Here is a 26,732-nt window from a genome sequence, read left to right as displayed (position 1 = left end):
TCACAACTAAGAGTGCATGTTTTTTTTTTCTTTTTTTGTTAGACTTAAAGTTCAGCTGCTTGGCTATAACAGTTGTTTGTGTCAGTAGGTCAGGAGAGTCGAGCTCTTTGGCTCCCCATTATGTGGGATATAAAAACCATCCGGCCAACAGGAAGGTCTTGTGCCAGTTAGCCTCGAGCCAAGCACGCCAGGGGAGCTTTGCTTAACTCCTGAGTCAGACTTTTATTTTCCTTATTTATTCCTCTGATATATGTTGTGTAAAGCGCTTTGAGTGCTCAGAAGAGTAGAAAAGCGCTATATAAGAACCAGTCCATATACCAACTATCCCCCGCTGAACATGCTAGCAGCATACCCTGCCTTTCACATTTCGTATTTTCTTTATCGTTTGCATTTTTTGCAGAGTCCATCTGTAGCTGCTGCATAATAACAGAGGGTTGTTGAGAGGAAAGCGGAGCGGCTCCATTACCTGGATTAATGACATGTTCAGACAGATGTGATACCATGATCCTCTCTGATTGGTGCTTCAGCTTTCTGCCCTCCCTCTGGGACTATTCCATCTCAGCTGCCTGCACATATGAAATATCACTCGTCCATACTTTATGCTCACATAAAGACACAGGCAAAGCAAAGCCTCATGAATTTGTACATAAACACAGCACTGCAAGAACACATGACAAGAAAGTCATCAGTGCAAATTGAACATGTGAGCTCAGATGAATCTGAAGGAAACCTACATTTAAAAGGAGGATTAACCCCCCCAAAAAAGATTGCGAATCCTTGTGCAGATGGACTGGTGAGAAGTCAAGATTTCTCAGATGGTGTTTTTAGAGCCTGATGTGGTACGTTCACATGAAGTAAGTGGTGGGGTGTTAGGTTTAGCCTCAGTAGACTACCTGCTCTACCTCCTGAACTACAGTTGTTCCCAACTTCCATTTGAAGCTGATTTAGGTGAAATAAAAACTGCACTTTCCTCCCAAAGATAACATCTGTTCTTCTGCACAGAGATCAGTACCAGGACTGTAGTATATGATAAGTCAGCGACAAACATTGTCCAAATATCACTGACAGCAGAATGTTTGTCCACAGCCGGCTTGTTTGCTGTGGTTGCTCAGCTGTCAAACAGCATGTGCCTGAGGATAACTTGGAATCTTGTTCTAGGTCTATTAGGCATAATTCATGGTTCACTGTTGCAACGCAGTATAGTATGTTTGTAGTTCAAAGCGAAAAGGTAGAAACATAACAATAGCACATAAACAAAGGGATTCAGACCTGATCCAAAAGTTAATGACCTGTCCCTTTGCCTCTCCTCCACCTCCTCCACCTATGAGTTTCATTAAATTCAGCCGGTCAGTTTCAGGTACACGTGTAGGTTACTATACACCCTGAAAATGAGTTGATATCTGTAGCTGCATGGGTTTTATGATTAACAATAGTGCAGTGCAGTATTCAAATGTCCCAATACCACACGTGTAGTAATTAACACATTATGCAGCATGAATCCTGTCACTGTTTTGTAAATGATAGCTTAATACTTATCAAATTATATGTATTCAATTGACACATCCATTGCCAGTTCCCAACTGTCACACGTCAGAGTAATCACTTGGAAATGTCTCTTTGCTGGATGTTCTGTGCTATGCATAAATTTGCACTCTGAGCCATTTTCAAACACTCGAGGAGGACGGCTTCAATCAGCGGCAACACGGTGTCACAGTGTTATTGGGTTCTTGACTTTATTGCTATTAGATCATCAACTGGGAGGGAGGTCTTAATGGCTTTTTTAAAATGGGCTTGTAAGAACACATGAGGAAAGCCAATCCATCACCTGCATAGATCAGTTCTGCTAATCCTCGAGGGTCAACTGGATTTCTGGAGAATGTCTTAGTGTTTTAATAGTAAATAAGGAGGAAGAAGACAGTAGGGCGATAAGGACATTAATCCATTAAACTAGGAGAGATGGCAGCACGGTGGCACAGTGGTTAGCTCTGTTGCCGCACAGCAAGAAGGTCCTGTTCAATTCCACCATCAGGCCAGGGTCTTTCTGTGTGGAGTTTGCATGTTCTCCCCGTGTTTGTGTGGGTTCCCTCCGGGTACTCCGGCTTCCTCCCACCGTCCAAAAACATGCAGCTTGTGGGGATAGGTTAATTGGATAATCCAAATTGTCACTAGGTGTGAATGTGCGAGTGAATGTTAGTGCGAATGGTTGTCTGTCCCTGTGTGTTGACTGGCGACCTGTCCAGGGTGTACCCCGCCTCTCGCCCTATGACAGCTGGGATAGGCTCCAGCGCCCCCCACGACCCTGAAAAGGATAAGCGGAAGTGATGGATGGACTAGGAGAGATGACAAGGACTAGTGTAGGATCACCACATGCTGCTGATGGAGCACAGTAAGCACTTGCTTGACAAGACAACAAATTTAAAGAACAAGAACTAAGGGCTGATTGGCTTAAAGGACACTTGCCGGCAGACAATTGGAAAAGTGTAGTGACATAATTTTTTTTTAATGGAGGAGAAAGATGATATGATCTGATCACCGCTAAGCCTTTACCTTACACTCCTTTCCCAGCTCATCAGGACCTCTCTTGTGTTATTTCTCCACAGTCGCAGAAATAATCAAGGCACCATGGCTCTCACCTTTTACCTGCTTAATGTTTGTCTTGCATGTATGCTGTTTGCTTCTGCAGATGTGAGTCATCTAAGGCCACGTATCCGTTAAAGTACAATAAATAACAGCTGGAAAAAAGAGAGTGCACACAAGCAAATTTTCATCTTAAAAAAGGAACAACAAGCTTCTAATTTCTGCAATTTCTCCAGCTAAAAAGACCTTTTCAGTAAAGAAGACGTGTTGCCCTTGCACCGTGTCTTTTCAAGCATTTTAGCATTTTGTGTGATTATGTAAAGTCAAGGACTCTAGGGGCTAACAGCTGAGCACACAGAGGACAATCTCAAGAGGCTTTTTGGGCTCTGTGTGCACATAAACACACATGGATAGATATTAGAGATGCTTGTGACAGGAAGTATGGTCAGTGGAGATGGGAAATGTAAGCATGTAAGGGGATGTAAGGTTATTAAAAAAATATTTAGGGAAGGAAAGAAAATCATCATACTTGTAACCATGAAAATCTTTCTGTATACCAATTTAAAAAAAAAAGAATAGAAAAGAACTTGAACTACACGTTTTTGGATTTATGTCAGATATATTCTATAAATAAATAAAATGCCCTCTTATCTATCCCTCAAATCGCATTAATCACCTGCACTGAAAAAAGTCAGATTTGTCAGATTTTTCTTTCTCACATTTATTATTGTTTTCATTTGATTTCCTTCAGTAAAAAGTTTTCCTTGTCAGTTACTCTGCTTTCTAAGTAGCAAACATTTGGACCAAAGCACCGTGAATTTAGATCACAGACAATAATCTGCGGTTTGCGCAGATCAGCCCGCAGCTCTGGCTGATATCAATGCAGAAAGACAGCATCCTGCAGCCAACATGGCTTTGAGCAGCGCGCAGCTGGCCTACCTTTTTATCCGTTACCGCTGACGTCAGAGGGCGCGGCCATTTTGTGAGAGGCGTCAATGAGACAGGAAATCAGGTGGCATGACTGTCAAATTAAAACCAAACCTAGTATTATTATTATCGTTGTCAGAAGTAGCTGTGTTGCTATATATCTTGTATTTTATCTAATAGGAGAGCAGGTAGCACTGCCTGGTTGACTTGTGCCTAATGCCTTACGTCCTTCTTAATGCAACTCTCAAGGAATTTGTGTCTTCCCATGTAATCAAACCCCGGATCTTTCACAAATGTTAGGGAAATGTGTATTATTCATTTATTTTTGCTTCCAATAACAGGGGTAACCAAGGGCCCCCCTGTGCTATAATCCATGTATGACATGTATATTTCGACATTTCCGACTTGTAAGTCGTGTCCAAATTCATGGGCTGCATCCTCCTGAGGACCCGGCCTTCACGGTCTACGTGGGCCGGGTCCTCAGAAGGTCGGGTAGGCTGGAAGTAAACGGTGTTGTGCCAAAAAGTGATTGTCTGCCAAAAACTGATTTCCGGTATTTGCCAAAAACTGATTGCTTGTATTTAAACTGCTATAAGTAACTTGTTGGGCTATAATATGTGAAACATATGTCAAATGCATCGCTTATGGATGACATAAAGTCATCTTGAGCCACAAACAACATTCGTGTAACAAGGTAGAAGCCGCGATCAGTTTTTGGCAGCGACTTTTATATAACCTTTATTTATGCAGTTAAAAAAAATCTCATTAACATTAAAAATGTCTTTTGTAAGAGTAAGTGGGTCAAGAGGACAGCAGAAATGGCAGCAAATATTACAATAGTTCTGTAAAAATATTTTAAGTGGGGATAAAGGACCGGATTGGTTATAATGTAAGTACAATAACACAGAGTTGTAAAGATACTTGAAAAACGGATAATTTTTTAAATTCTCTATATAACCCCTTTGTAAACCCTGTTCACCGAAGTGTATTTACGAACATACGTAAAGATATTACACAGAAAAAATACACAGAAACATTGGAAATCAGTTTTTGGCAGACAATCACTTTTTGGCACAACAACCGGCTGTTAAATTTGACTGTCTCGCCTTCAGATCTGCGTCACCGCTGTCTCGGTGGAGTTTAATAAACTCGGCCGTCTGCTCCTTGCTATCTAAAATATAACAGGACACTGGAGTAAACTCTCGACCGTCTCACACTTCTGTTTAATCAGTTTTCTGTTTGACGTTTATTCAGCTGTGTGAAAACCACCCGGGGGATTAATAAAGTTTTATTTAATCTAATAATCTAATAACTTTAATCTCAGCCAAACCGATTTACTCACGAACAAATAAAACAGAAAAAAGCCCAACAATAACATTTTTAGGTTGTCTAAGTGACTTATATATCACGTTTAACCTGAGCAGCGAAAGTCCGCGGTGATCCGAACATGATGTTCCGGGAGTTGTGCCGTTCTCGGCCGCATCAGCAACCATCGAGCTCTCGGCTAGCTATCGAGCTGGTGGGTAACAGACGTCTCCGAAAACGTCGAAGCACTTTTGCAAATATGCGATATCTTGATAAACCAAGCAGATATTTGATGTTTACACAGCTGCTTTCTCACCTGAAAATATGTTAAAAGTTTATTTTGTGACCCAGAAAGATTAGTAAGAGTAATTTTAAAACTTAGTAGCGGCCGCCATTGCCGGAAACTGGAGTTTGGCTGGGCCGCGCTATGAATTCTGGGATATGGTGGGTCACGAAGGACACACCCGACCCATCCTTCAAATTCGGGGAAAAGGAGGACGCATTTGTCGGCTGCATTCGGAGAAGTCTACGATTTTGGACAGCTTTCGTCACGTCGCTGTGACGTAATCAGTCTACAAATGCGCTGAAAAGTTTTTTCAGCACCACTTCCTGTGTATACACCTCCTAATGACCAAACACCAGTCACGTTAAACACAGTTTTCACTTAATGTAACTACACGGTTCCTTCACAGGTTTTATTTTGTGAATCATTAACAGGAAGTGTTTGATGAGTAGACCTGCGGAGATTTACGCTTGCTGTGGCGGTTAAGCGGGAGGGCGGTGCTGATCCAGCGGAGGGCGTGGGGGTTGGGGGGCGGGGACAGTCCCGTTGAACGGAGCGGCTGGACGGACAGACATCTTCACCCGGTACAAACATACAGCAAAAGAAAAAGAAGAGAAAGAGCTGAAGAAACTTAACCAGGTCGGTTTAATTCGATTTTTTTTTTCATCGTCTCATTTTGACCCACAGAATAATCAAAAGAAGAGCGATAATTAAAGTTTGAATGATTCTCCAGATTTCAGGTTTTAGCAGTTTATACGTCCCAGGACGTGACAGAGTTCTCAGTTGTAAGAACGCGTCATATTTGCCAGGTTTTTTTTTGTTTGTGAGGTAATGATATCTGAGGGGAAACGAGGACCACGTTGCTGAGGTGTTTCTGTTGTGTTTGTAGCGACTCTGTGTCGACGCATGTGCTGAAATGTTTGAACTTTTGGCTGTTTTCTGTCACAGGGGAAGAGTGGTTGTTTTATGTAAGGATTAAACAACAGGATAACACAGACGGTGTAATCTTGTTTTTCATGTTTCTGAAAGCTTGTAGGTGTAGCTGGCCATTGAACAGAAAAGCCGTGTGCAGGTTCAAGACCTTGGACAGCACCCGAGTCTGAAACACGCTGAAAAATACTTTACGCACGAAGCGAAACGTTTGTTCTCAAAGTGTTCCCCCAAAAATGAAAATCTGAAGTTAATGTATTCGTGAAACGAAGCAAACTGAAGCAGTAATTCCTGAAAAATACCTGAATCTAGTTTCTGCGCTCTGGAAACAAGTGAGACAGCATTCGTTATCACACTTATTGTTTTTATAAAATGACCAGGCTGTTTGTGGTTCAGATCTGTTTTAATCCAGAGGTCTGACTTTTCACATTTCCTTCACGTCCTTTTTCCAGAGGACTGTAGAGACACAGTGAACAGGGAGCCGTTAATGGTAACAGATCATTTTATTGAGGGAAAGATGGATGTTCGGTTAGGAGCGTCAGGTGCAAGAAAAACAGAAGCAGAAAAAAAGATCAGAGGTCAGCATATAAGTATTTGAAATAATTCTTTTAAGATGCTCGTTTTTAAGGCCCTGTCTGAGAAAACGTGTGCAATAGTCACTCCTATGACTGAAGCTGCGCAGTTGCGACATTAAGGTTGAATTCAGTTATGAATTTGTTTATGAATTTAAACTCAAGTTAAAGTAGAAACTGCTCCAGTCTTTCTCCCTTTCCTACATGTGCACCTGTGTTAATGTCAGAGAGGACAAAGAGCTCAGGCCGACTCTTAAGCAGATCAACACGTGTGTGTGTGTGTGTGTGTGTGTGTGTGTGTTGTCTTTTTTCGGCAGCCTGGTGTTGTTTGTAACTCCATGTAAACAGGTGGATATTTCAATTAGGGCAGGAAATGACTGCAGCACACCCAACATGGACTAATTGAAACATATCCAACTTCCAGTCAATTCTATGTCCTATGTTGTATTTTGATTTTGCTGCTGCTTTAAATTATGGAGTGCAAATGCATCCAGCATGTAAAAAAATATCAATCTCAGCTGCAACAGGTGAACTTTACTTCTAACAATTTGTTAAATTTAATTAATAATGTTTTCCTAGGACTTCCTGTGTTTTCTTGTCTATTTTTTCCTCCCTCACTTCCTGTTTTACTTTGATAATATGTTTTCTTGTGTCTCTGGTTGCTTTGCTTCACTTGCTTTGCCTTTTTTCTGTCTTTCTCTCTGTATGGTCCTGTAGGATTCCTGGTTTATTTTCTGGAGTTATTCCACTGAGTTTTGGTTTTTCCTCGTACTGGATTATTGCTCTTCTTCAGTTTATTAAACTTACTTTTGTTTCTTTTCACCTTAAGAAATCTTACATTTGTCCTACAGTTGTGTCCTGATTTTGCTGAAAGCTGGTGTACAGTGAGTGTAACTGGTTTGGTTGATGAAATGTTAACTGCAGCTGTTTGCTTGGACATTTTCTCTGTTTTTCTGGAGCCGAAATGTTATGATTAACATGAACCCAGGGTGCTCAAATAATCTGCTTCCTGGTGAGAAAGTGCTTCCTGCTTTCATTAGCACATACCTGCCCCCCACCATGATCAATCCCCCATCCTCCCCCACAGCACCTATCACTCACCACTCTGTCACCCTGCCCACAAAGAGGTGAGAAATTACCACCAGTCTCCCGCTACATCTGTCAAACACGCACACATGCCACAAACAGCGTAGCAAACTTTTCCTCTCCTTCCTCTTCATTCGATACTTAAAAGTACTCCCCTTGCTATTTATTCATTTTGCTCTTTACGCCTTCCTGTTAAATTTCAGTGCAATCGTCTGTGAAATTGCCACACGATAGACAAACCCGAGTGATTATGCGCCCAGATCACAATCTTCTGTTGCTCACTTATTAAGTTTGAGCAATAAAATGAGTGCGGGGATCTTCTTCTGGCAATGACTGCCCTTTTTTATTTTACCCAGTGAGGTTTTTATAAACACATGCACTCTTTAAACTAGTTTGGGCGGCACATCATTTGTCAATCTAGGGCTGAGAGGGGCAGATGTTTTAAGAAGCCCTCCAGTATATTTAGGTTGCACCCACAGAGTTAATTTTTAAAGCCGAGTCAGTCAGAATGAATGCTGCTTACAGAGTTTAGCTGTAACAGGGTGAGTTTTTATCAGTTTAAGTGTTCAGTTTGCTCTTTTCACCATACAAAACAATATATAGGAGAAATAGACTGATATACACTCACCAGTTTGTTGGGGACACCTGTTCAACTGCCCTTATCAAATCAGATAATCACACTTTACTGGGTGAAAATCCCAGTGCTCAAAGGAGAATAGGAAGATTATTTTGAGATGACAGGAAGACAACTGTAACGCAAATATCCACTCATTATAACCAAGGTAGGCGCATCTACGGACACACAGACATGAACCTTGAAGCAGATGGGCTGCTGCTGCAGAAGACCACACCGGGTGCCACTGTTGTCAGCTACGAACAGGAATATAATTCATAAAGCTTACCTAAACTAGACAACATAATGGATGAGTCTTGATTCCTGCTGAAATATTCAGTTGGCAGTTTCAGAATTTGGCATAAAAATATTGATTCGTGGAAACATGAAAAGCATGGGTCCATCCTGCCATGGATCAGCAGTTCAAGCTGCTGCTGCTGCTGCTGCTGCTGTAATGATGTGTTTGGGTCCTTTCATACCAGGTGAGCACGGTTTAAACACCACAGCCCACGAGAGTATTGTCAATATGGACTCAAATGTCTCAGTAATGTTTCCAACATCTTGTTGAATCAACATATGGGTCCAACCCATCACTATCAAGGTGTAATTAACAAAGTGTCATATATCAGCTGTTAGGATACGTTATTGGACTATTTCATGATGACAGTGGCCAATGTTCATTTCTCATTTCAAATCAATTCTGTGCTAGCTAAAAGATGTAAAACAGTTTGATGAACAGGTGAAAGACCATTTATGAAATGAAGACTATGTTTTCTTGGTTTATACAAAGAGGGAAAAATAACAACAAACACAAAGCAAACAAACAAAAAATTGGTCTTGGCAAATGTAAATGCAGAATTTCAAAATTTGTGCACTTCTAATTTTAAAGAATCCAGCAGCAGCAGCACCAACAAAGAGCAATTAATGGTTTAGAACTTGAAATGCTAAATGCGGAACACGAGATTTCATATCTAAAGATTTTTGCACATTTCTTTAACAGTTTGTTTCATGTCTGGCCAACTTAATGTAACTTAAAGGCACCTTTGTCTTTCACCTCCAATCACAGTATGTTCGATGAAATGGGTGGATCTGTTTCAGTAAAAAAAAAAAACACGTCTTTTCACAAGTAAATATGGATGTAAAAATGTTAAAATACATATTAAAACTCTTAAATTTTTGCAAATATCTACATAGGAGATGCAGTTTATGCATGTGTTAGACATCAAGGATAGACAAAGAAATACTTAATGTTGTTTGTTCTGTATTTTGATCCTGGTGCTTCATCAAATTATCATTTCTAAAACATTAAAAATGGTGATACGATCCTTCTTATCGATCACAATGGCGTTATCGAGTTGCAGTAACTCGATTCCTTTGATGGCTTCAGTGTTACCCTTACAGCAAGGTTAAAGTCGGTGCAACACCAAAAGTACAAATCCTTTTGCAAGGAAGCCGCGATTATCTTTTAAGGACGTTTATGTTTTTGTTGTTAGCACAAGCATGTGATAACTCTAATCCTGTTGTCCACGCAGGTGGAGAACCATGTTGTTTTTACATCCTTTCCCCCCATTTGTCACACGTACGAACAGAAGAGTGTGTTTTTACCTAATATATACAGCTCTATATGTGCCTGTCAACAATCTGCATGTCCAAATGAGTGCGCACAGAGACGCATACTGACAGGTGTCCATTTGAATGTATACATGTAGAGAAGAAATGGAGGAGAGGAGATTGTGTGCGCATGTGTGTGTGCGTGTGTGTGCTCTAGGTTTTGTGTGTGTTTGTGAGAGCAGAAGTGAGAGAGAGGCTGTGAATGCCAAAGTGAAAGAAAAGCATGCAAAAGAGAGGAAGAGTGGTCTGTGTGTTATGTAAGTGTGTGTGTGTTCTGTAGGCCTGCAGATTAATCCAGTGGGTTTTATCCTCAGTGAATGGGACAGTGGGGCTTTGCAGTGATTATCCCTGGAGGCCACAGATGATTGCTTTGAATTTCTTGCATGTCCGACACTGCCCCGTTTGCCTGCCCGCGCATTGTTCTGTCTGCCGACTTTATTGGCAATACTGTGACGCTCCGTAAAAGTTAAAAGGCCATAAAATCGGAGAGCGTGGTAGATGCTTTATATATTATTCTTAATATGTAGAAGGCTTTACTGGAATAATGTGTCTTTAATTGTGCAAAGTAGTTTAACAGGCTGTGTTAATGTAAAGTTTAATGTGTACTTTCTTTCTGACCAGCTACTCCGCCTCCTCATGTCTGTCTTTCCATAAGTCTGTTTCTCTGTTAATCTGAACCGCAGCTTTCTGCCTGTCTGTCTCTACTTTGGATTATATAACGAGGAAATATCAGAATTGCAATCTGCTCCATCATCCCTGCTCAGCTGAGACAAAAATGGCTGAATGCTGGGAACCTGCCCCCTCCATATGTTTTGGCTTTCCTAAAGGTGTCAAAATCAGAGCCTGGCAACTTAAAAGGTGCATTTTTGTATGCTTGTTGCCAGGTGGTCGACCATTTGCCTCTTATGTCATTGATGTTTGGCTGGGAAGTCATCACGCTACAGTACAGTTTATCTAGAAATACACAAATCCCTTTAATTTTGAAGCATAAATGGAAAATATAAGAAATGAAGCCATTTTGGTGGCTTTTTTAAAAACAATAACAAGTCTTAATATTTTCCTATGCTTTTCCTCAATGATTTTCCACGGCAGATTTCTCTCTGTGTGTCTATCCTGCCTCTCCACAGGGAATGTGTTAATTCGTTATAGCCATATTGTCACTGCGGGCGTTGCTTTGGGCAGGACACCAGCTTGTTCCATTCACACTCCACCACTATGGTCAACCTGGATGGTTGTCAGGAGGCTTGATTATAAAGCTGTTCTCTCAGTAACTGACATTCATCCTGCTTTTTTTGAGTCCTTTAAATTTAAAAGTCATCATTTCTTTAATTTTTAGAAGCCTTGCTTTGAGCTTTTGTAAGCCCCGATCTTAAATCCACATTTCTTGGAGGACTTTCCAGTGAATTTTCCAGCGTCTCCTAACTTTTCCCACAAAGTTAGAAGCACAGAACTGTTCAAAATATCTTGTTAAGCTGAAACATTAAGATTTCTATTCACTGGAACTAAGGAGCCAAGGCCAGCCCCCCAAATGCAACCCCAAACCATTATCCCTCCTCCACCAAACTTCACAGCTGCCACAGTGAAGTCATGAAGGTAATGTTTCTAGCTTTTGTCAAACCCAGACTCATCCATCAAACTGCCACGTAGAGGGGTGTTATTTATCACTATGCAGAATGTGTTTCCAGCAGACCATTGGACTGGTACTTATGCAGTGTCTTTCTACTCAATTTGAGCACTAAAGCACTTTCTACTATAAGTAGTATTACAGCGCTTTTGTTTATGCCTAAGGACTTTGACTAATATCTACATCTACACTCACACTCGAATAGTCAAGGGACTTGTATAAAAATTCACCCCTCTGCAGAAATTAGCTATAGAGACCCAAACTCTTTTTGTAGCAGGTTGTAAACGTGCTTATTTCTGCAGTAAGGTTGCATGTTTTACCAAAGGAGTCTATGGTTTTACTCACATTTGGAGACAGCCTCGAGCAACCAGCAGAGGAACTCTTTGACTCTGGCTTTGTTTTTCAGCCCCAGAGGTTGCTGCTGCCGCTGCTGCTCGGTCTGTGCATTTGTGCATGTTTTGATGTTGGCCCATGTATGCAGCAGCAGCAGTCAGGCGTAAACGGGTGGGTGAACTGTCTGAATGGTTTAGCCCTCAGGCTCTGATCATGGTCTCTGTCCAGGTCACATCTTGGCACGTGTATTTATTGTTTATAGGTCAACATGGTGGTACAGTGTTTATGCAGGAGTGGTTTTTATGACTGGAATTCTGTAATGTTTTTTGTTGTTGTCTGTACCAATATAACAGACACATTGTTTCTGCATAAGCTTCAAATTATCCAACAGATCAGTTCGGGTCAGGTGATACTGTAGAAATTCTGATCCTTCACTATCGTGTGGATTTATCTGATGTAATACGAAGATTGTCTGAGAATGGATAATGTAATAAATCAAGTGTCAGTGGCCACTTTAGCTCCTGAGTCACTGCAGTTACGTTTAGCTTTGCCCAGCCAGGAGAAAATCAACTTGAAAAGCCATTAGTACATACGGGGGATGAATGCAAGTGTATCTGAGCATGAGGGTGTTTGTGAGTGTGTGTGTGAAATGGAAAGGTATCAGCCTTTTCATCTTAACAGCAGTCTGTCTGACGCAAGATGGAAAAGTATCCTTGCAGGGTTACGCAGCTTTCCGTGCGTAGGATGGATGTTGATCTTGATAGACATTGAGATTTTATATTTAGTGATTAGTTTATTGATTTCTCTTTCCCTTTTCTTGAAAAAAATCTAAAAACAAATAGGCCTGCACAGGATTTAGAACCCCTACAGTTTTATTATTCTTAAGTCCGAACACTGAAACCCACAAAACAGGAAACATGGAGTCAAGGTTAAAGGTTGTACTGCAGTGTTGCGCTGAGCAACAGCAGACAAGATGTAAAACTAGATATTTGTTAAAAATGTATTTTTTTAAATGAGACAAGCTTTTTGGGATTTTTATATTGGGCATGTGAGAAAAAAACTTTAAAAACCACTGATTTATTGAACTACAGAGGAAGCGGGGCAAGTAGTTTGCCTCTGGGATCTATAACAGACACAAAAGGTGCAGGTGGAAAATCTGGAGAAGAGAGTTGAGGGCATCAGAGGTCACAACAAGAACTGCAAGCCTAGAGAGGAGCTTATTCCCTAAACACTGTCCAGGGTTGAAGAGCCGGGGTTCATATACTGCCCGTTGGTGATCAGTTGATGCATGTCAGGTATGTGAACAAAGGAACTGGCAGGAAATGGAGAGAAGTCACATCTCAGGAATGCACACAAAATAAGTCAGCTATATGAAGAGGGAGAGAAACCTCCACTGCGTGGATTCTGATGTCACGGCTTTGCAATGCACAACAATAAAAACGTTATTAACTAATATTTTATTGACTAAAAAATAGCTCACCTGCATATGTAAACAGTATTTATTTACTTTACCTCCAGGATCTTTCAGGTCAGGGATGACTTGGCATAATGTAGTCAAAGAATTTCACACATTATAAAAACTAAATGATATAACACATTAACTGCCAATGCCTATCATTAACCTCCTAGGACCTGGCGTCCACATATGTGGACAACACATTTTGGGTTATTTAGACTAAAATACTCAATTTTGCTCTACATGGGCCTGACATCCACTTATGAGGACATTATACTGCTACTGTTCTATCAAAATTTTTAACGAATATCCTCATATGTGGCTCTTATTTTTCTTAAAAACAAAAATAAAATAAAAAAAAATCTGGTAATTCTTTGTTTTTACATTCATCAGGCCCCAATATGCCCAAATATCAAAGAGAAATTAAAAATGCATGCTGTGGAAGAGTTCGGGTCTTAGGAGGTTAAAGCATATACATTATAATGTTGTTTGCTGCAAAGACATACATGCATTTGAGTTTCAGCAGGTAAGAGGTGTAAACCAGCAAAGTGGCAATCAGGAGATGAACTTTTCACTTCCTCCTTCGTTAGGTTTGTTTGGCTTAAAATCAAAAGTAGTATTTACATAAGTGTTTCTGCATCTTATGTTTCTTATCCAGATGTTCACATGGGGGGTAGCACATATGATGTGTCAGCAGGTTAGGATTGGAAAAGAGAGCAAAAGCACCTGTAAACACACAGTATCTGTGTGTACCACACTGCTGTTGCATTATTGACCTGGCTCCATCCAATAAATAATGAAACATAGTTATGCTTTGAAGTGGTGGATGTTGCTTCGTCCCACCCTTAACACACAAACGCAGCAGTATCTGCTCCACTGCTGCTCGCCTTCTTGTCCTTGGTCCTGTTCATCACATGTGGTTTTTTTTTTCAGTTTCTTGGGTTCTCGGTCTAGAGAAATGTTAACCTTCTCCCACACATTTTCTTTTGTGTGATGTGTTTCTGCAAATTATTATTTGGACAGAAAATGACAAGGAAAAACTGGTCGCATGCCTGTTTTATAAAAACTAACATTTGTTATAATATAGTTAATGTTATGAAGCTTTTTGTTGCAGTCTCATTTATCTACTGCTGTGCAGAAGCTCCAGAGGCACTGAAGTGAAGCAATACAAAAAGTCAGGTTTGGTTCAAATAGATGAGGGAGTGAGTGAACAGGAGGATGTTAAATGTCATCCCAATAGAGATTTTTTTTCTGCCTTTATTCATAATTACTAATATCACCTCTGGTACCCTCAGCGCTTCTGGTGCACTACCAGTGATTTCTGCAGTAATGAGAACAAAAGGTGTGAGAAATCTTTTCTTGCTGAGCGGAACTGCAACCTTTCCACAAACCCAGTGACTCCACAGTCTTCATTTCAGTGCCATTAAGTTCTGCACATCCAGATTTCATTGCAATTATGCAAAGAAAGGAAGATTATAGGAACAGAAGTGCTAATTTTCACTAGCAACCTAAAGTAACCTGAAAAATCCCCCATATGAAAGAGAAGGAAAAGTGCAGCAGCTATCCTAAAAAAATACAATAAATAAACATTAAATCTCAGGTTTAGGTTAGTGCTTCTATAAGCCTGTGAGAAACATACAGCCAACAAACTGACGGGCTGACCTCGTTTCTCTTAACTCTCAGATTCAGTGATGCCACGGTGTCCTGATGTCCTATTTTCTTCACAAACATTGTTTATCTCCAATGAACACGGCACTTGATTGATGGCGGTCTACTCGGTCTAACGGAGGCCGTTTGTCACAACAGACTGACAGTCTGCTGGATGCTAAACATGAGCCTCTTCACTTTTTAAATCCTGATTCTGTCCTGTGTTAATGTTGCATAGAGTGTAACTGTACACTTATGGTTGTATCTAAATTTATCCTTCAGACGGGCAGGATGAACAGCACTGTCCAAATGTGTTCCTTTACTGCAGACTAGTGCTAACATCTTCTAAAAAATTTCTTAGCGGTTATATGTTGGTGTTTGTTAGATGTGACTCAGTCATTGTTTGTTTGGAAGCCTTTGATGTGAAGCTACGATATGATATGAAACAAGCCAGCACATGATGATTTTTCTTGCTGTGTGATGAGCATGGTGAGTGATGAATCAGTGTTAAGCTGACCTCAGCATTTTTCATCTCCTCCAGTGACATGTTGACATGATCCCCGACTCACATGCCAGTGGATCATGTCAGCAAACTTGGGTGCAACTTGGGGCATGCTAACCGTGCTTGGTCACTGTGTGAGGTTTTTTTTTGTTTGTAGCAACAATTTAGACAGATACGTTAGCTATCAGGGTTGGTTGAGTTCATTATTTTTATTTTATTTATGTTACTCATGTGTGATTGGGGAACTGCTGTCGCCCATGTATCATCCCCAGAGAGTATAAAACATGGACGTAGCTTCTGAGTCTGAAAAATGAAGCCAAATGAGAACTTTCCTTCTCTCTGATGTTCAAAAAGACTTCTCGTTCTATAGAAGTTTAAGTGGAATGGCCCTCAGCTTTAACCTCTAGAAACATTTTTCTCATGAGTTTCTGGACTCAGTTGCTTATTTCAAGTGATACAAAGAAGTATAAAGTCAATTTTGGTCATTCTAAGAGTCAGAAAGGAGGATTATCCTCGTTTAAGCCTGTGGCTTTAAAGTTAGACCCACACATCATTTGTCACAAAGAAGGAATTTCAAAACACAACATTGGTGAAAATGAAAATACTAATTTAGGCTTTATAACGGTGTCAAAGCAACGGTTGATGTGACGCTGCCTACATCCTACATTTATACTGTCTATAGTTTGAACACAACAAATGCTCAAGCACGCTAGCATCAGTGAAAGGAAACACAAAACGTTCCTGCACCTCTGTGCACGCCAGTGTGTTCTGTATATTGTACAGCAACTGAGAGAAGAGCCTTAAATCTGAGTGTTACAGCTCATTGTCCCTGGCTCTCAGATTCAGTGCTGCATTACTTGACACCTACACAGCAGGAAGCTGGCTAATCTTTTTGCCGAGCTAGTTACCCTCTGAAGCCAGAGGTTTTTATTTTGCTCTCCTTAAGCGGAGTGATAGTAAAAGTGACAAAACAAAAATTCAGCCCTCTTTAGTAGTTACTGAAGGCCACTCAATAATCATAATTGAAAGTGCACCATTAAAATATATGTGGTTTTGTGCCTACTGATCATTTAGTCGTCTATGTTATCACCGATTGCTTGTCCGTGTAAAGGTTGACCCGACCGTCATCTGATTGCAGATACGGATGTTTAAAAACAAAATGATCACAAATGATTTCATATTTCGTAAGCTCTCACATGAACGAAGACTCATTTGCTCTGCCTCACCTGCGCACACCTCAGCAAATATATAAATAATCACTGGTGTGTGTCTTAGGTGCCTGTTTGTAATTTGCTCCAGCAACATTTTGTGTTTTAATATCAGCAAGATATGAAAATGTGCTCCACTTTACTCCTGAGGAGATGATTTGAAGGTGATTCACGCACACCGTGCGAGAAACATTATATTAAAACAATAACTCACTGAAAATATATGATTCATCATGTGAATGGACTTCAGTTTGCTAGTCATATCTCTCTGAGTTTTTATTAGACAAAAATGTTTATTTTTCCAAAGTAAATACATTTTATTTTTCATAGAGGTAGATGCTTTTAAAGCGGGGATTTCAAAGTGGGATTTGTGTTTGTGTCCTTTAACTGTTTTTCTTTGTTTTTGAATAAAATAACTTGTTGCTAGATTCTTCCACAACTGGAGCTCCACAGTGGCGTGTTAATCGTGACAGTCCTAATCCATTCTCCTTCTGGAGCTTTGTTGCTGCTCTTTTCTTTGGACCATCTGCATATTTATAATGAAAAAATGTGAAATGTCTGATTCTGAAACACAACATCAACACTCTCTCTCATCGAGGTCATGTCCTTGTTCTTTTCAAACCTTCTCTCGTCCCGTTTCCACATCTACCTTCAACAGCTTTCAGGATTAATGCTATTAATATTATCAATCAATTATTCATCGGTGACCTTTCAGTGTCTTCAGTGAACTTTATGTTCACCCATTACATTTAGTTTTGATCCTTTTTCCTGTGTAGTAAATTATACCAAATGTTCAGGTATTACATCATTCAGCTACAGATAAGACGGTAAATACTATAAAGTTTTTATAAAATATGCTTCCTCTTTCCTGGACAAACACTGTAAACATCCAGAGGGCGTTGAAAGAAGAGGAAGCAAAACAAAGAAAGCTACCGGCAAACTGAGAGGAGAGTGTGTCTGTGTGTGTGTGAGAGAGAGAGCAGAGAAAACAGTGGAGACTAAATCCTCTTTCCCCCCTGACTTTAATCTCTCCATGGGCTGAGCCTGGCAGTTCAGGCCTTACAGCAGCTGTCAGTCAAGACGAGTGAGAGGCAGCAAGGCCGTAGGTTGGGAGGGGGGATGGGAATGACCGGAACGTGTGTCATGACAACTGTAGGTGTGTGTGTGTGTCTTTGAAATACAGTAGGCATGTTAAAGAGCAGCGGTCTCCAACCTTTTTTGCGCCACGGACCGCTTTATGCCCGACAATATTTTCATGGACCGGCCTTTAAGGTGTCGCGGATAAATACAACAAAATAAAACTAGTACCGGTACCGAAAAAAAGAAAATTTATTCATAACACACGTGAAAAGACCAAGGAAAGCCGAGTAAACGATAAAAACGATAACAAAATAACGCTGAAAACCGATAAAAACCCTGAAAACTATACATTTCACACCTGAGCCTCAACTCTTGTGGCCCGGTATCAAACGACTCACGGACCGGTACCGGTCCGAGGCCCGGGGGTTGGGGACCGCTGTTAAAGAGCAAGCGACTGTCATAGTGGGAGGGTCATTTATCATGCTACAATTAAACAATTCTTTCTAAATGTGGGTTACTGTCAAATAAACAAAACATTTAGCTGAGCTTGCCAAGCTAGCACTGCTTACTGTATATGTCCGATTAGTTTTTGCTCCTTGACACTGGATTTTGTTTCTGGTTGAAGAATCATGCCTACTCCGTGAAGGCTGGTTTATTCTCCTATCCATGCTATGTACTTGCATTAGACTAAAAAACAACAACAATGGACCTTTGTCTCAATGTATCTGCCACCACAGGCTTATATACTTTAAGTCATACTTGTTATGGAATTGGGCGTTTATCCTGTCATCTGTCATGGTAATAGACGCTTAAAAAGTTTTAATGCAAATTATTTTAGTGTTCTGGCAAAAAAAGAAAGAAAGCTGCTATTGTTTAATCTTAGCATATTCCCAAGCACATTATTACTATTTCATGCTTTCCAAACATGTTCTTGAAGCTGTTTCACCAACATCCATTATTTATTTTTCTTTTCTTTTCTTTTTTTTTACAGTTGAGTGCTGCTCCTTACTTTCTTGAAATGATTATGAAACCGTATTTATCAACAGCATGAACAGCTCAAGCAGTGAATTCAAAACAATCTCAGTTCCACATTTCTAAAAATTCCAAAATAAAAACAAAAGGACCTAAAGAATTTTGCATAATTTTTGCAGGCTGCTGATGATCTCTGACTTGTCGCAGCAGATGGCTAGATGATTGCTCGTGGTTGGTCGTTTGATTGTTGATCACGGCCCCATCTGACAACAGAGGCTCTCTGCAGGTTTATGGGTAGCCCGTAGCTGCCCACGAATGTCAATGTTCTGCCACCGCAAAACAACAATTTCCCCTTTTAGTCTAAACACTGACTGTGTCCCTATTCTGTAGCCACAGCACTGTGCAATGTACACATAAGTGCTGAGCGTCTGTTACTCTTTGGGGTCGGTGTGTACATCTCTGTTGATTGGGTGAATGTTTTCACACTGTTGATGCTGAAGTGATTGGCTGCAAGTCTCAATAGATGCTGGTGATGTGATTCTACAAATTCATATGTCACGCTAGTCTGTGAACGGCGACTTGTTTTTGTATTGAGCACATACACAGGGGTGATAATGATGATGTTTAAGAAACTTCAAAAGTAGCTGGCTAGGTTTGCCATTTTTAAAAACGTCGCTATTGTGTGAACTAGAATGAACTAAACAATTGAGTGTTGCTGTCCTTTTGAGTCAGCAGCAAAAATACAAGTTGGTTTATTATTTTTCATATTTTATTTTTATAAAATGAGTAATAACTCACAATAAGATTTTATGGGAGCAGGTCATCTTCACCCATCATGGGAAATAGAAAAAAGCAAGGTTGAAAAAAAAAGAAAAAGAAAGTCCAGCTCACCAGCAGCCTTTTGATGTAGAAAATGAATGGTTGTATGCTGGACATGCAATACACTGTTTATACTGTTTATTCACTTCAGTATCAAAAATACGATATGATTGAACTGTATTTAAATGAAAATGTACTTTAACATTAAAAATTAATGAACAAGGTGTTTTTAAATTTATAAAGTTTCAATGGCTTGAGAAGGAGGGTGAGAAAGGCCTCAGTCAGTATAGGAAAGAAGTAGAAGAGACTGTGCAATGTGTGAGTAAACAGGAAGCTCTGCCACTGCAAAGAGATAAGCAATCAACGGCTGATCAATAACACAGTGGACATTACACTGGGGTAGATTGAAGAGTAGTAGGAACAGAAAACATAGAGCATGTTTGAGAGTACATGTGAGAGTACAGGCCTGACACGACTTATAATGCTGTTTAATTCAGGTACTGCTGCTGGTCAAAGGGTTTGTAAATACACTCAGACATGTTTCACTTCAGAGTATGACGATTAATGGTGTTGTATTTGATAATGGGCAGGGCCAAAACGGGACCCAAGACAAAAGGCTTTATTTATATGACACTTCTCATACAATATGTGATGTACACATATACAACATCCAAAGTTAAAGTCAAAACTCTAGGTCAAAGAGCCAGGACTGTGACATTATAATGTTTTTTACAGTGTCAGTTTTTTTTTATTGTTAGCGAACAGGAATTTATAAGTAATGCATTTCAGTAGGAAATAGATTTTATAGATAGACTTAATATGTTTTTGTAGTGACCAATGACTGTAGACAACAGTTTTCTACAGTCATTGGTAGTGACAGTGGGGAGATGTCACCATGGCAGCCAGGAATATAACTTTTTGAAAGAAGTGGCAGCCCCTGTATTTTAACTAATATCATTGTATTTGGAATGAATGTCAAGAGAACTTATTCCCCCACCACTCCAAATCCAAATCAGTAGGTTACATGTGAGCACAGAGTGATGAAAAATGTCTTGAGGGATATGAAATAAAACCCGGAAATTTGTGTCGAGGAACATTAAAAAAACAAACACACACATTGGGATGCACAGCAAGACCTAATTTTAGTCAGATAATCAATTAAAAAAGACATCGATAGTACACGGACAGCAAAGAAGCCCAGTTTATTGGCTCAGCGTAATGGATGACACCCAGCAGATACTGACTGGGACAGCTGCCACCCCACTCACAGCTGTTATGAAGGGGAAATTAACAATACGGGGTAAACTATTTGTTTGTCACCAGCCTGTTAATATGATTTTTAATGCAATAAAGTTTCTCTCAGACTTGGCCTCAAATGGCACCTCGAAGAACGGCAGGCTTTCTAATGTCTGTTAGAAAAAATACACATAAAAGGTGACTTATAAGTCCTTCAACAAGGTTTTTTCATAATCTGAAAGATGTATATAACCCGTAATGCTGTTGATCTGTAAACTAACTCATTCTGCTGTTGCACTCAGTGTCAGCAGCTCTCCATCATAGCATTAGTCACGTGGCTAAAATGTAAAATGTCAACATAAATATTTTAAAGCAAAATTACATAGAAGGCTGAGCAGACACAACACACACATGTGCGCGCGCACAGAGCACGAACGAGGAAAAGGACTCATTTTTCTCTTTCCGTTCCATCGTTTTTTCCCGGCACATGATCAATTATTAACGGCTGTGACGACTCCATTGGGATCGAGTCAGAGGCAGACAGACAGAAGGAGGGGCAAAAAAAGGCAATATTTTATCAAACATCCAGCTGTGGCACTAGCTGACCATGCTTGATGGATGGCAGAAAACCTCATTTGAATGTCTCAAAAACTGGTGGTTTGTGTAATTTATGAGAAATTCAGAGTTTTACATGAAAATGATGGTGACTTACAATTAATGTAGAAAAATATAGTTATGTAGCACAATAACATCCACTTTTAATCATGAACATACATGCTATTTTGTGGTGGTATTCTAATAAAAATCCTCCACCACAAAGCTTTATAGAGTGCAGAAAACAATGGTCTGTTGGTCCCTTTGCTATACTTTACGCTGCAGTAGATTAGCTTACATAAAGCTTTAATGATCCTGAATTGAAAGCTGCTGGGTGGTTAAATATATATCAGCAACAAGCCTCATCACAGCAAAATCTCTTCAATGTGATTTGTGCAGTAGAAACAAAAATTCATTACACTTATAAATGAGATCTGCTCGGACCTGATTCTTTGCCTCATTGCAGCATAATTGAGTGAAGGAAACAAAAGAGTCTGAGCTGGTTTCTTTTGTCTCCTCAGCCCCTCATCGGTGCCGTCCCAACCAGCAGCAGACTTACTCTGTCAGACTGCGGAGTAACAGCCACATATATTTTTCATGAACCATACTTCCGGCTCTACTGTGTGTGGCTGTATGAAAAACTGCCTGGCAGTGCATCAGAGCAACAAAAATAGACCCCTGTCTCCTGTCTTTCTTCTAACTAGAATCACCCTCGTTCATCTTAAATGATCACTGGTTCCAGAGGAAGAAGATCAGGGTTAGCAGGGTAGTGGCTTGAACTCCCGGCATCCGTCACAGCAGTGTTTCCATGATACTTTTCTGGTTATAGCAGGTCACATATGTTGTTTTCTGCCCCTAAAATTGGATTATAGTGCAGGTGGTAAACGTTAATTTTGCCAAGCTTTAACTTCAGAATTCTGAAAGTCAGTAAAAAGCACCTGTATCCGAGAGAGACCGAGGTTTCGTTCTCTCATGATTCCTATGTGGACACTGAAATATAATCCTTGGATCTCTGGAATTAAAAAGTTTCCACTCATCTTGATTGTGCACATAGTTTGATCGGATCTAGGTCCATCCCAGGACAAGGGAAGCAGTGCTGCTGGCTGTATTCTTCTTTTCAATGCAGAGATTAAAGATTACTGCTAGCACCTGTGCCTTTGTCTGGCTTACTTTAGTTTGGAGACAGAAGCAGAATTAGGTGACCTTTCAGCTTGTGAGACACTTTTTTTTTTTTTTTTTACAAAGTGTGGTCAGTCTGTGTGTGTGGCTGAGATTCACACTCAGTTCTAACATGTACACCTCCACGTGCGTCATCTCGGTATATTTAAATCGTGAATTCAGCTGTTTTCTCTGTGCAGATGGGTTGTGTGTTTATATGCATGGTAACACTAAATGTAAATGGGACATCTTGCTTTAATTTGAATTGGATCAAATGAATTTAAGTCTGTGCTTCCCTGCCTTGGCACTGCCAGGATGGTTCTCCAGAACTGCTTTTTGGATAGAGAGCTAAGTGCTAAGTAATTTTTATTGTGTTTGATTGGCAGTAAGAATTGTATTCAGCAGGTTGAAGGCGATTGTGGTAAAAGCCTTGTTACATGGTGCTGGATTTTAGTTTGCAGTCATACTTTTACTCAAACGTTAAATCCTATGTTAGATAATCCTTCCAACTCAGGGGTCACTCAAACTTGGGCTGACTCCTGAAGCAAAAACACTCCCACTAATGACAGCATCATGTGTCTCTTTGTTTTGGTTTGTTTTTTTAATTTGAACAACAGCTTACTTTCAGAAATCAGATTCTTCCCTGTGATTTGTCTGCTGTTCAAAGCATCTTTTGTCCAATAGATTTTGTTGTGTTGTTGGTGCACTAACCCTGCTTCTCCCCTTCTTCTTCTCTCTATTTTTCTAGTTTTTCTTCTTTGACGTCAAAGTACAACAGTCGTCATGGCAGACGAATCGGACATGCGCAATGAGCTGGCCGATCTGCAGACACGTGCAGACCAGATAGCTGATGAGGTACAGTAAGAGAAACATGTTTTTTAGAGGTTTTTTGTTGTTGTTGTTGTTGTTAAAGTGTTTTTCATTTCTGTTCTACACATTGTTGTTTCTTAAGACTCCTCTAAAAGCTCATGATCAGACAGTTTTTTTCATATTTGTGGCTCTGTATCATGCCAGTGAAAAGCGATATCCTTAATATGTATATATTAGGTGTTCTCCTCTCCTCTGGATGCATAAGCCCCACCCACCTGCTGTTTAAACCATTTATAAACACAGGATAGCCAATCAGAAGAAAGCTGGAGCATGGCTTTGAAGAGACTGGAGCTAAAACTGAGGATTAGATGCAACTGAGAATCAAATCCAAAGCTACTCTAAAAGAATAAAACTACATAAGTGGAAATGAGCAGAATAAATCCACTTTAAAGAGATGGGGTTTACAGAAAAAATATTTCCTATAAGGCTGAAAATATATAGTAGTAGTATAATAGAGTATATTTTTTTTTATCTTTAATTTACAATATGTGACAGTTACACTGTAATATTTCTCATAGATATAAATTACTGCTTTCCTGCAATATTGACAGCTGCCTGAATATTTATTACAATCTATTTTCTATTTTTCTGTCAGTGTGAAATGAAGATCCATTCAATTTAGCTCATTATTGGCTGACGCTGTCACTTTCTATCTAGTGTTTCTCTGTGGTCCAGATAGATTGAACTGTTAGTTGTCAGATTCCAACTCCACCATCCAGACAACAACTGGCAACAGTAGCACTGCCTCTTTTATGCAGTTAGGTCCATAATTTGTAGAACAAAGACACAGTTGGATTTTAAATCAAACAGTGCAGACTGAAAGACGTCGTTCTTTTTCTTTTTGTTGTGCAGACTCAAAGACTGCACTTTAATCACACCATGGTCATTTGATTTAAACTCACCTGGTATTCAGGAAAAACCATAAAACCTGTGTCTTTGTCCGATAAATTATGAACCTAGTGTATTTCATGTGCTGCTATGTTGAAGCTAATCGAGGAATAAGGACTACTGTTGCCAACTGTATCTAAAATGGTGGATCTGTAGTCCATTCACAGGATGATGAATATTATTTACAATAACTGTAAATTTTATCATGAATGATTTATTTACGAGAACAAGCCTGTGCTCTCTGCATCTTTAAATACAAAGTAAAAGCTATTTATGAAATCTATCAGCTATTGTTTAAAAATTTACTTTGTAATTAATCACTTACATCAGCTACAAACATGCAGAGAATTTTTCAAGCAATAGCGCCAAGTTTTAACTAATGATAATGTAGCTCACTGGCAAAGTTACCACATAAACAGGGAACAAGCATAAAAACTGAAATCTCCAGTAAAAACGGATTTTTCTGTGACATTCCAATTATAATTTGACATTTGAAAATGGACCGTTCTCATAAGGACACAAATGTATCTCCAAAGCCTGCAAGCTGACAGATACAGCTGCTCTAAAGTGACCTCAGCTCGTTTCAGCATTTGGAGCTCTTTCATCGAGAAAGTGCTTTTTTTGGATAAGGAAGAACTCTGCCCTTTTTTAATGAGATGAGAGGAGCTCAGGAAGAGCAGATAATTCCATGCTGCAGAATAATGGATCAGCTCAAATGGCATTATTAAACATTCATGAAGAGATAATGTAGGGCCAGTGATGGGAATAGAGGAAAGGAAAAGAGGAGAAATGGGTGGAACGTTAGATTGATAGAGCGACAGGAGGCAAAGCAAATAACAGTAGGAATCATGGAATCAGACAAGAGGAGAGGAACATTTAGGTGTAACTATATTAATGAGTGACACGCATTCGTCTTACCATATTAGTGGTCCTCCGTTCTCCCTTTCCACCTGCTGACTTATGTTTTTAACACATTTTCTACGTTAACACACTGAGATGTTGTTGAGAAATTTGTTACAGGTGCCACACCGTGTGTCTGTGTTTGCTCTCCTTTGGACTCTAAGTTAATCCTTTGCTAATCTTTCTCTCTCCCCCTGCAGTCTCTGGAGAGTACTCGGCGCATGCTGGCTCTTGTGGAGGAGGTGAGTCCAGTGATTCAATGACACACATCACATTAACAGATACAAAAGACATGAGAGAGAGAGAGAAAACGTGTGCTGAGAAGAATGGCATGCCTTGATATTTGCATTTGTTGACATTTACCAGAACTGTGAGATCTTCTTGTTCTTGTACATGCCCCTCCCCTGTGCTTCTGCTGAATGTCTAAGGTTGAGTTTTCACATGGATTTACTTGGTTAGTCAGTCCCAAAAGATCTACACTTGGCTTACTAAACTTTCTATAACTTCCACAAAGTAGTATTCTTTGACCCTGTCCTTAAATACCCGATGGACCTCCTCTTTTGAGGACTTGCACTTGTGCATGTCCAGTGCATGTCCAGTGCATGGTAGAGCTCCTCCACTGTGTCACAATAGCAATCCTTAAACAATTCTGAGCAAAGGACAAAAGATTTGCTTGAGTAGGACAGTGATGAACACAAGGTGTGCTAGTGTGGCCAGAAAATGTGGGAGTTTTCAACATGCTGTGTGATAGCTATGGCACACCTCACAGTTAAAATGGCTTGCAATAAATGTCCTCCATCAGGCTTGTAAGTCTGGAAGAACGATAACCGTGCTCCTGTTTGCACTACTGACCTGATTCTGAGGCTTTGAACCCATTGATTGTTTCAATGACGACTGCTGTTTAGCCTGTGGATCAACATTTATCATAACAGATGATCCTCAACAGACAAGTTAGATGAGTTTGATGGATTAAGTTTCACAAATGCACAAGTGGTCAGAACAAGACTTTCCACAGAGGGATCTAAAAATAACAGGTTGCCAAGCGCTGAACACTTGCTGAAGTACACTAACTTAAACAGGGGGTCAATATTTGGAGAACTCTGCAGTTTGTCACAGTGAATTTAAGCTGCACCAGTGTTTTCTGTGCTTTTGTGTGATCCAGACTGACCCCAAGATGTTGAGCTCTGTTTGAAAGAATCCTTGTTCATCTTGTTGCTGAAAAAAAAAGTATATATATATATATATATATATATATATATATATATATATATATATATATATATATATATATATATTATTCTCTCTTATGGTACAGTATCATTTGAATTACCTACGATGCCCAAAGTACTTGTCATTCGATCGAGCCAGGAAAAAAACCAAGATATTGTTGTTTTTACTGTTAGCTTACATGTCAGCAGAATATTCTAGCTTTAAGTGCTACCAAGATGAAAGCAATAAACAGCTGTTCATATGTCCTTTAGTTATCGGTGTGTTCACACTGGTTGCAGAAATGGAGACATGGCCTCACACTAACCCCTGGA

General features: G+C 39.9%; 1 protein-coding gene across 2 annotated transcripts in view; it reads left to right on the top strand.

Annotated features, from left to right (window-relative positions):
* The first annotated feature begins 5,599 nt into the window (after nucleotides 1–5,599).
* The window catches only part of LOC146526098 (synaptosomal-associated protein 25-B), a 37,797-nt gene continuing 16,664 nt past the window's right edge, over nucleotides 5,600–26,732 (top strand). For both annotated transcript variants that reach the window (XM_085153648.1, XM_085153724.1), the window contains exons 1-3: nucleotides 5,600–5,731; nucleotides 23,282–23,388; nucleotides 25,392–25,433. In XM_085153648.1, the coding sequence (XP_085009774.1) occupies nucleotides 23,317–23,388; nucleotides 25,392–25,433 (114 nt within the window). In that variant the 5' untranslated portion in view covers nucleotides 5,600–5,731; nucleotides 23,282–23,316. The remainder of the gene's footprint in view (nucleotides 5,732–23,281; nucleotides 23,389–25,391; nucleotides 25,434–26,732) is intronic.

Source organism: Neolamprologus multifasciatus, chromosome 1 (assembly GCF_963576455.1).
Source record: "Neolamprologus multifasciatus chromosome 1, fNeoMul1.2, whole genome shotgun sequence".
Lineage (NCBI taxonomy): Eukaryota > Metazoa > Chordata > Actinopteri > Cichliformes > Cichlidae > Neolamprologus > Neolamprologus multifasciatus.
The sequence above is the reverse complement of the archived record's forward strand: the minus strand, read 5'-3'. Positions and strand labels throughout refer to the sequence as shown.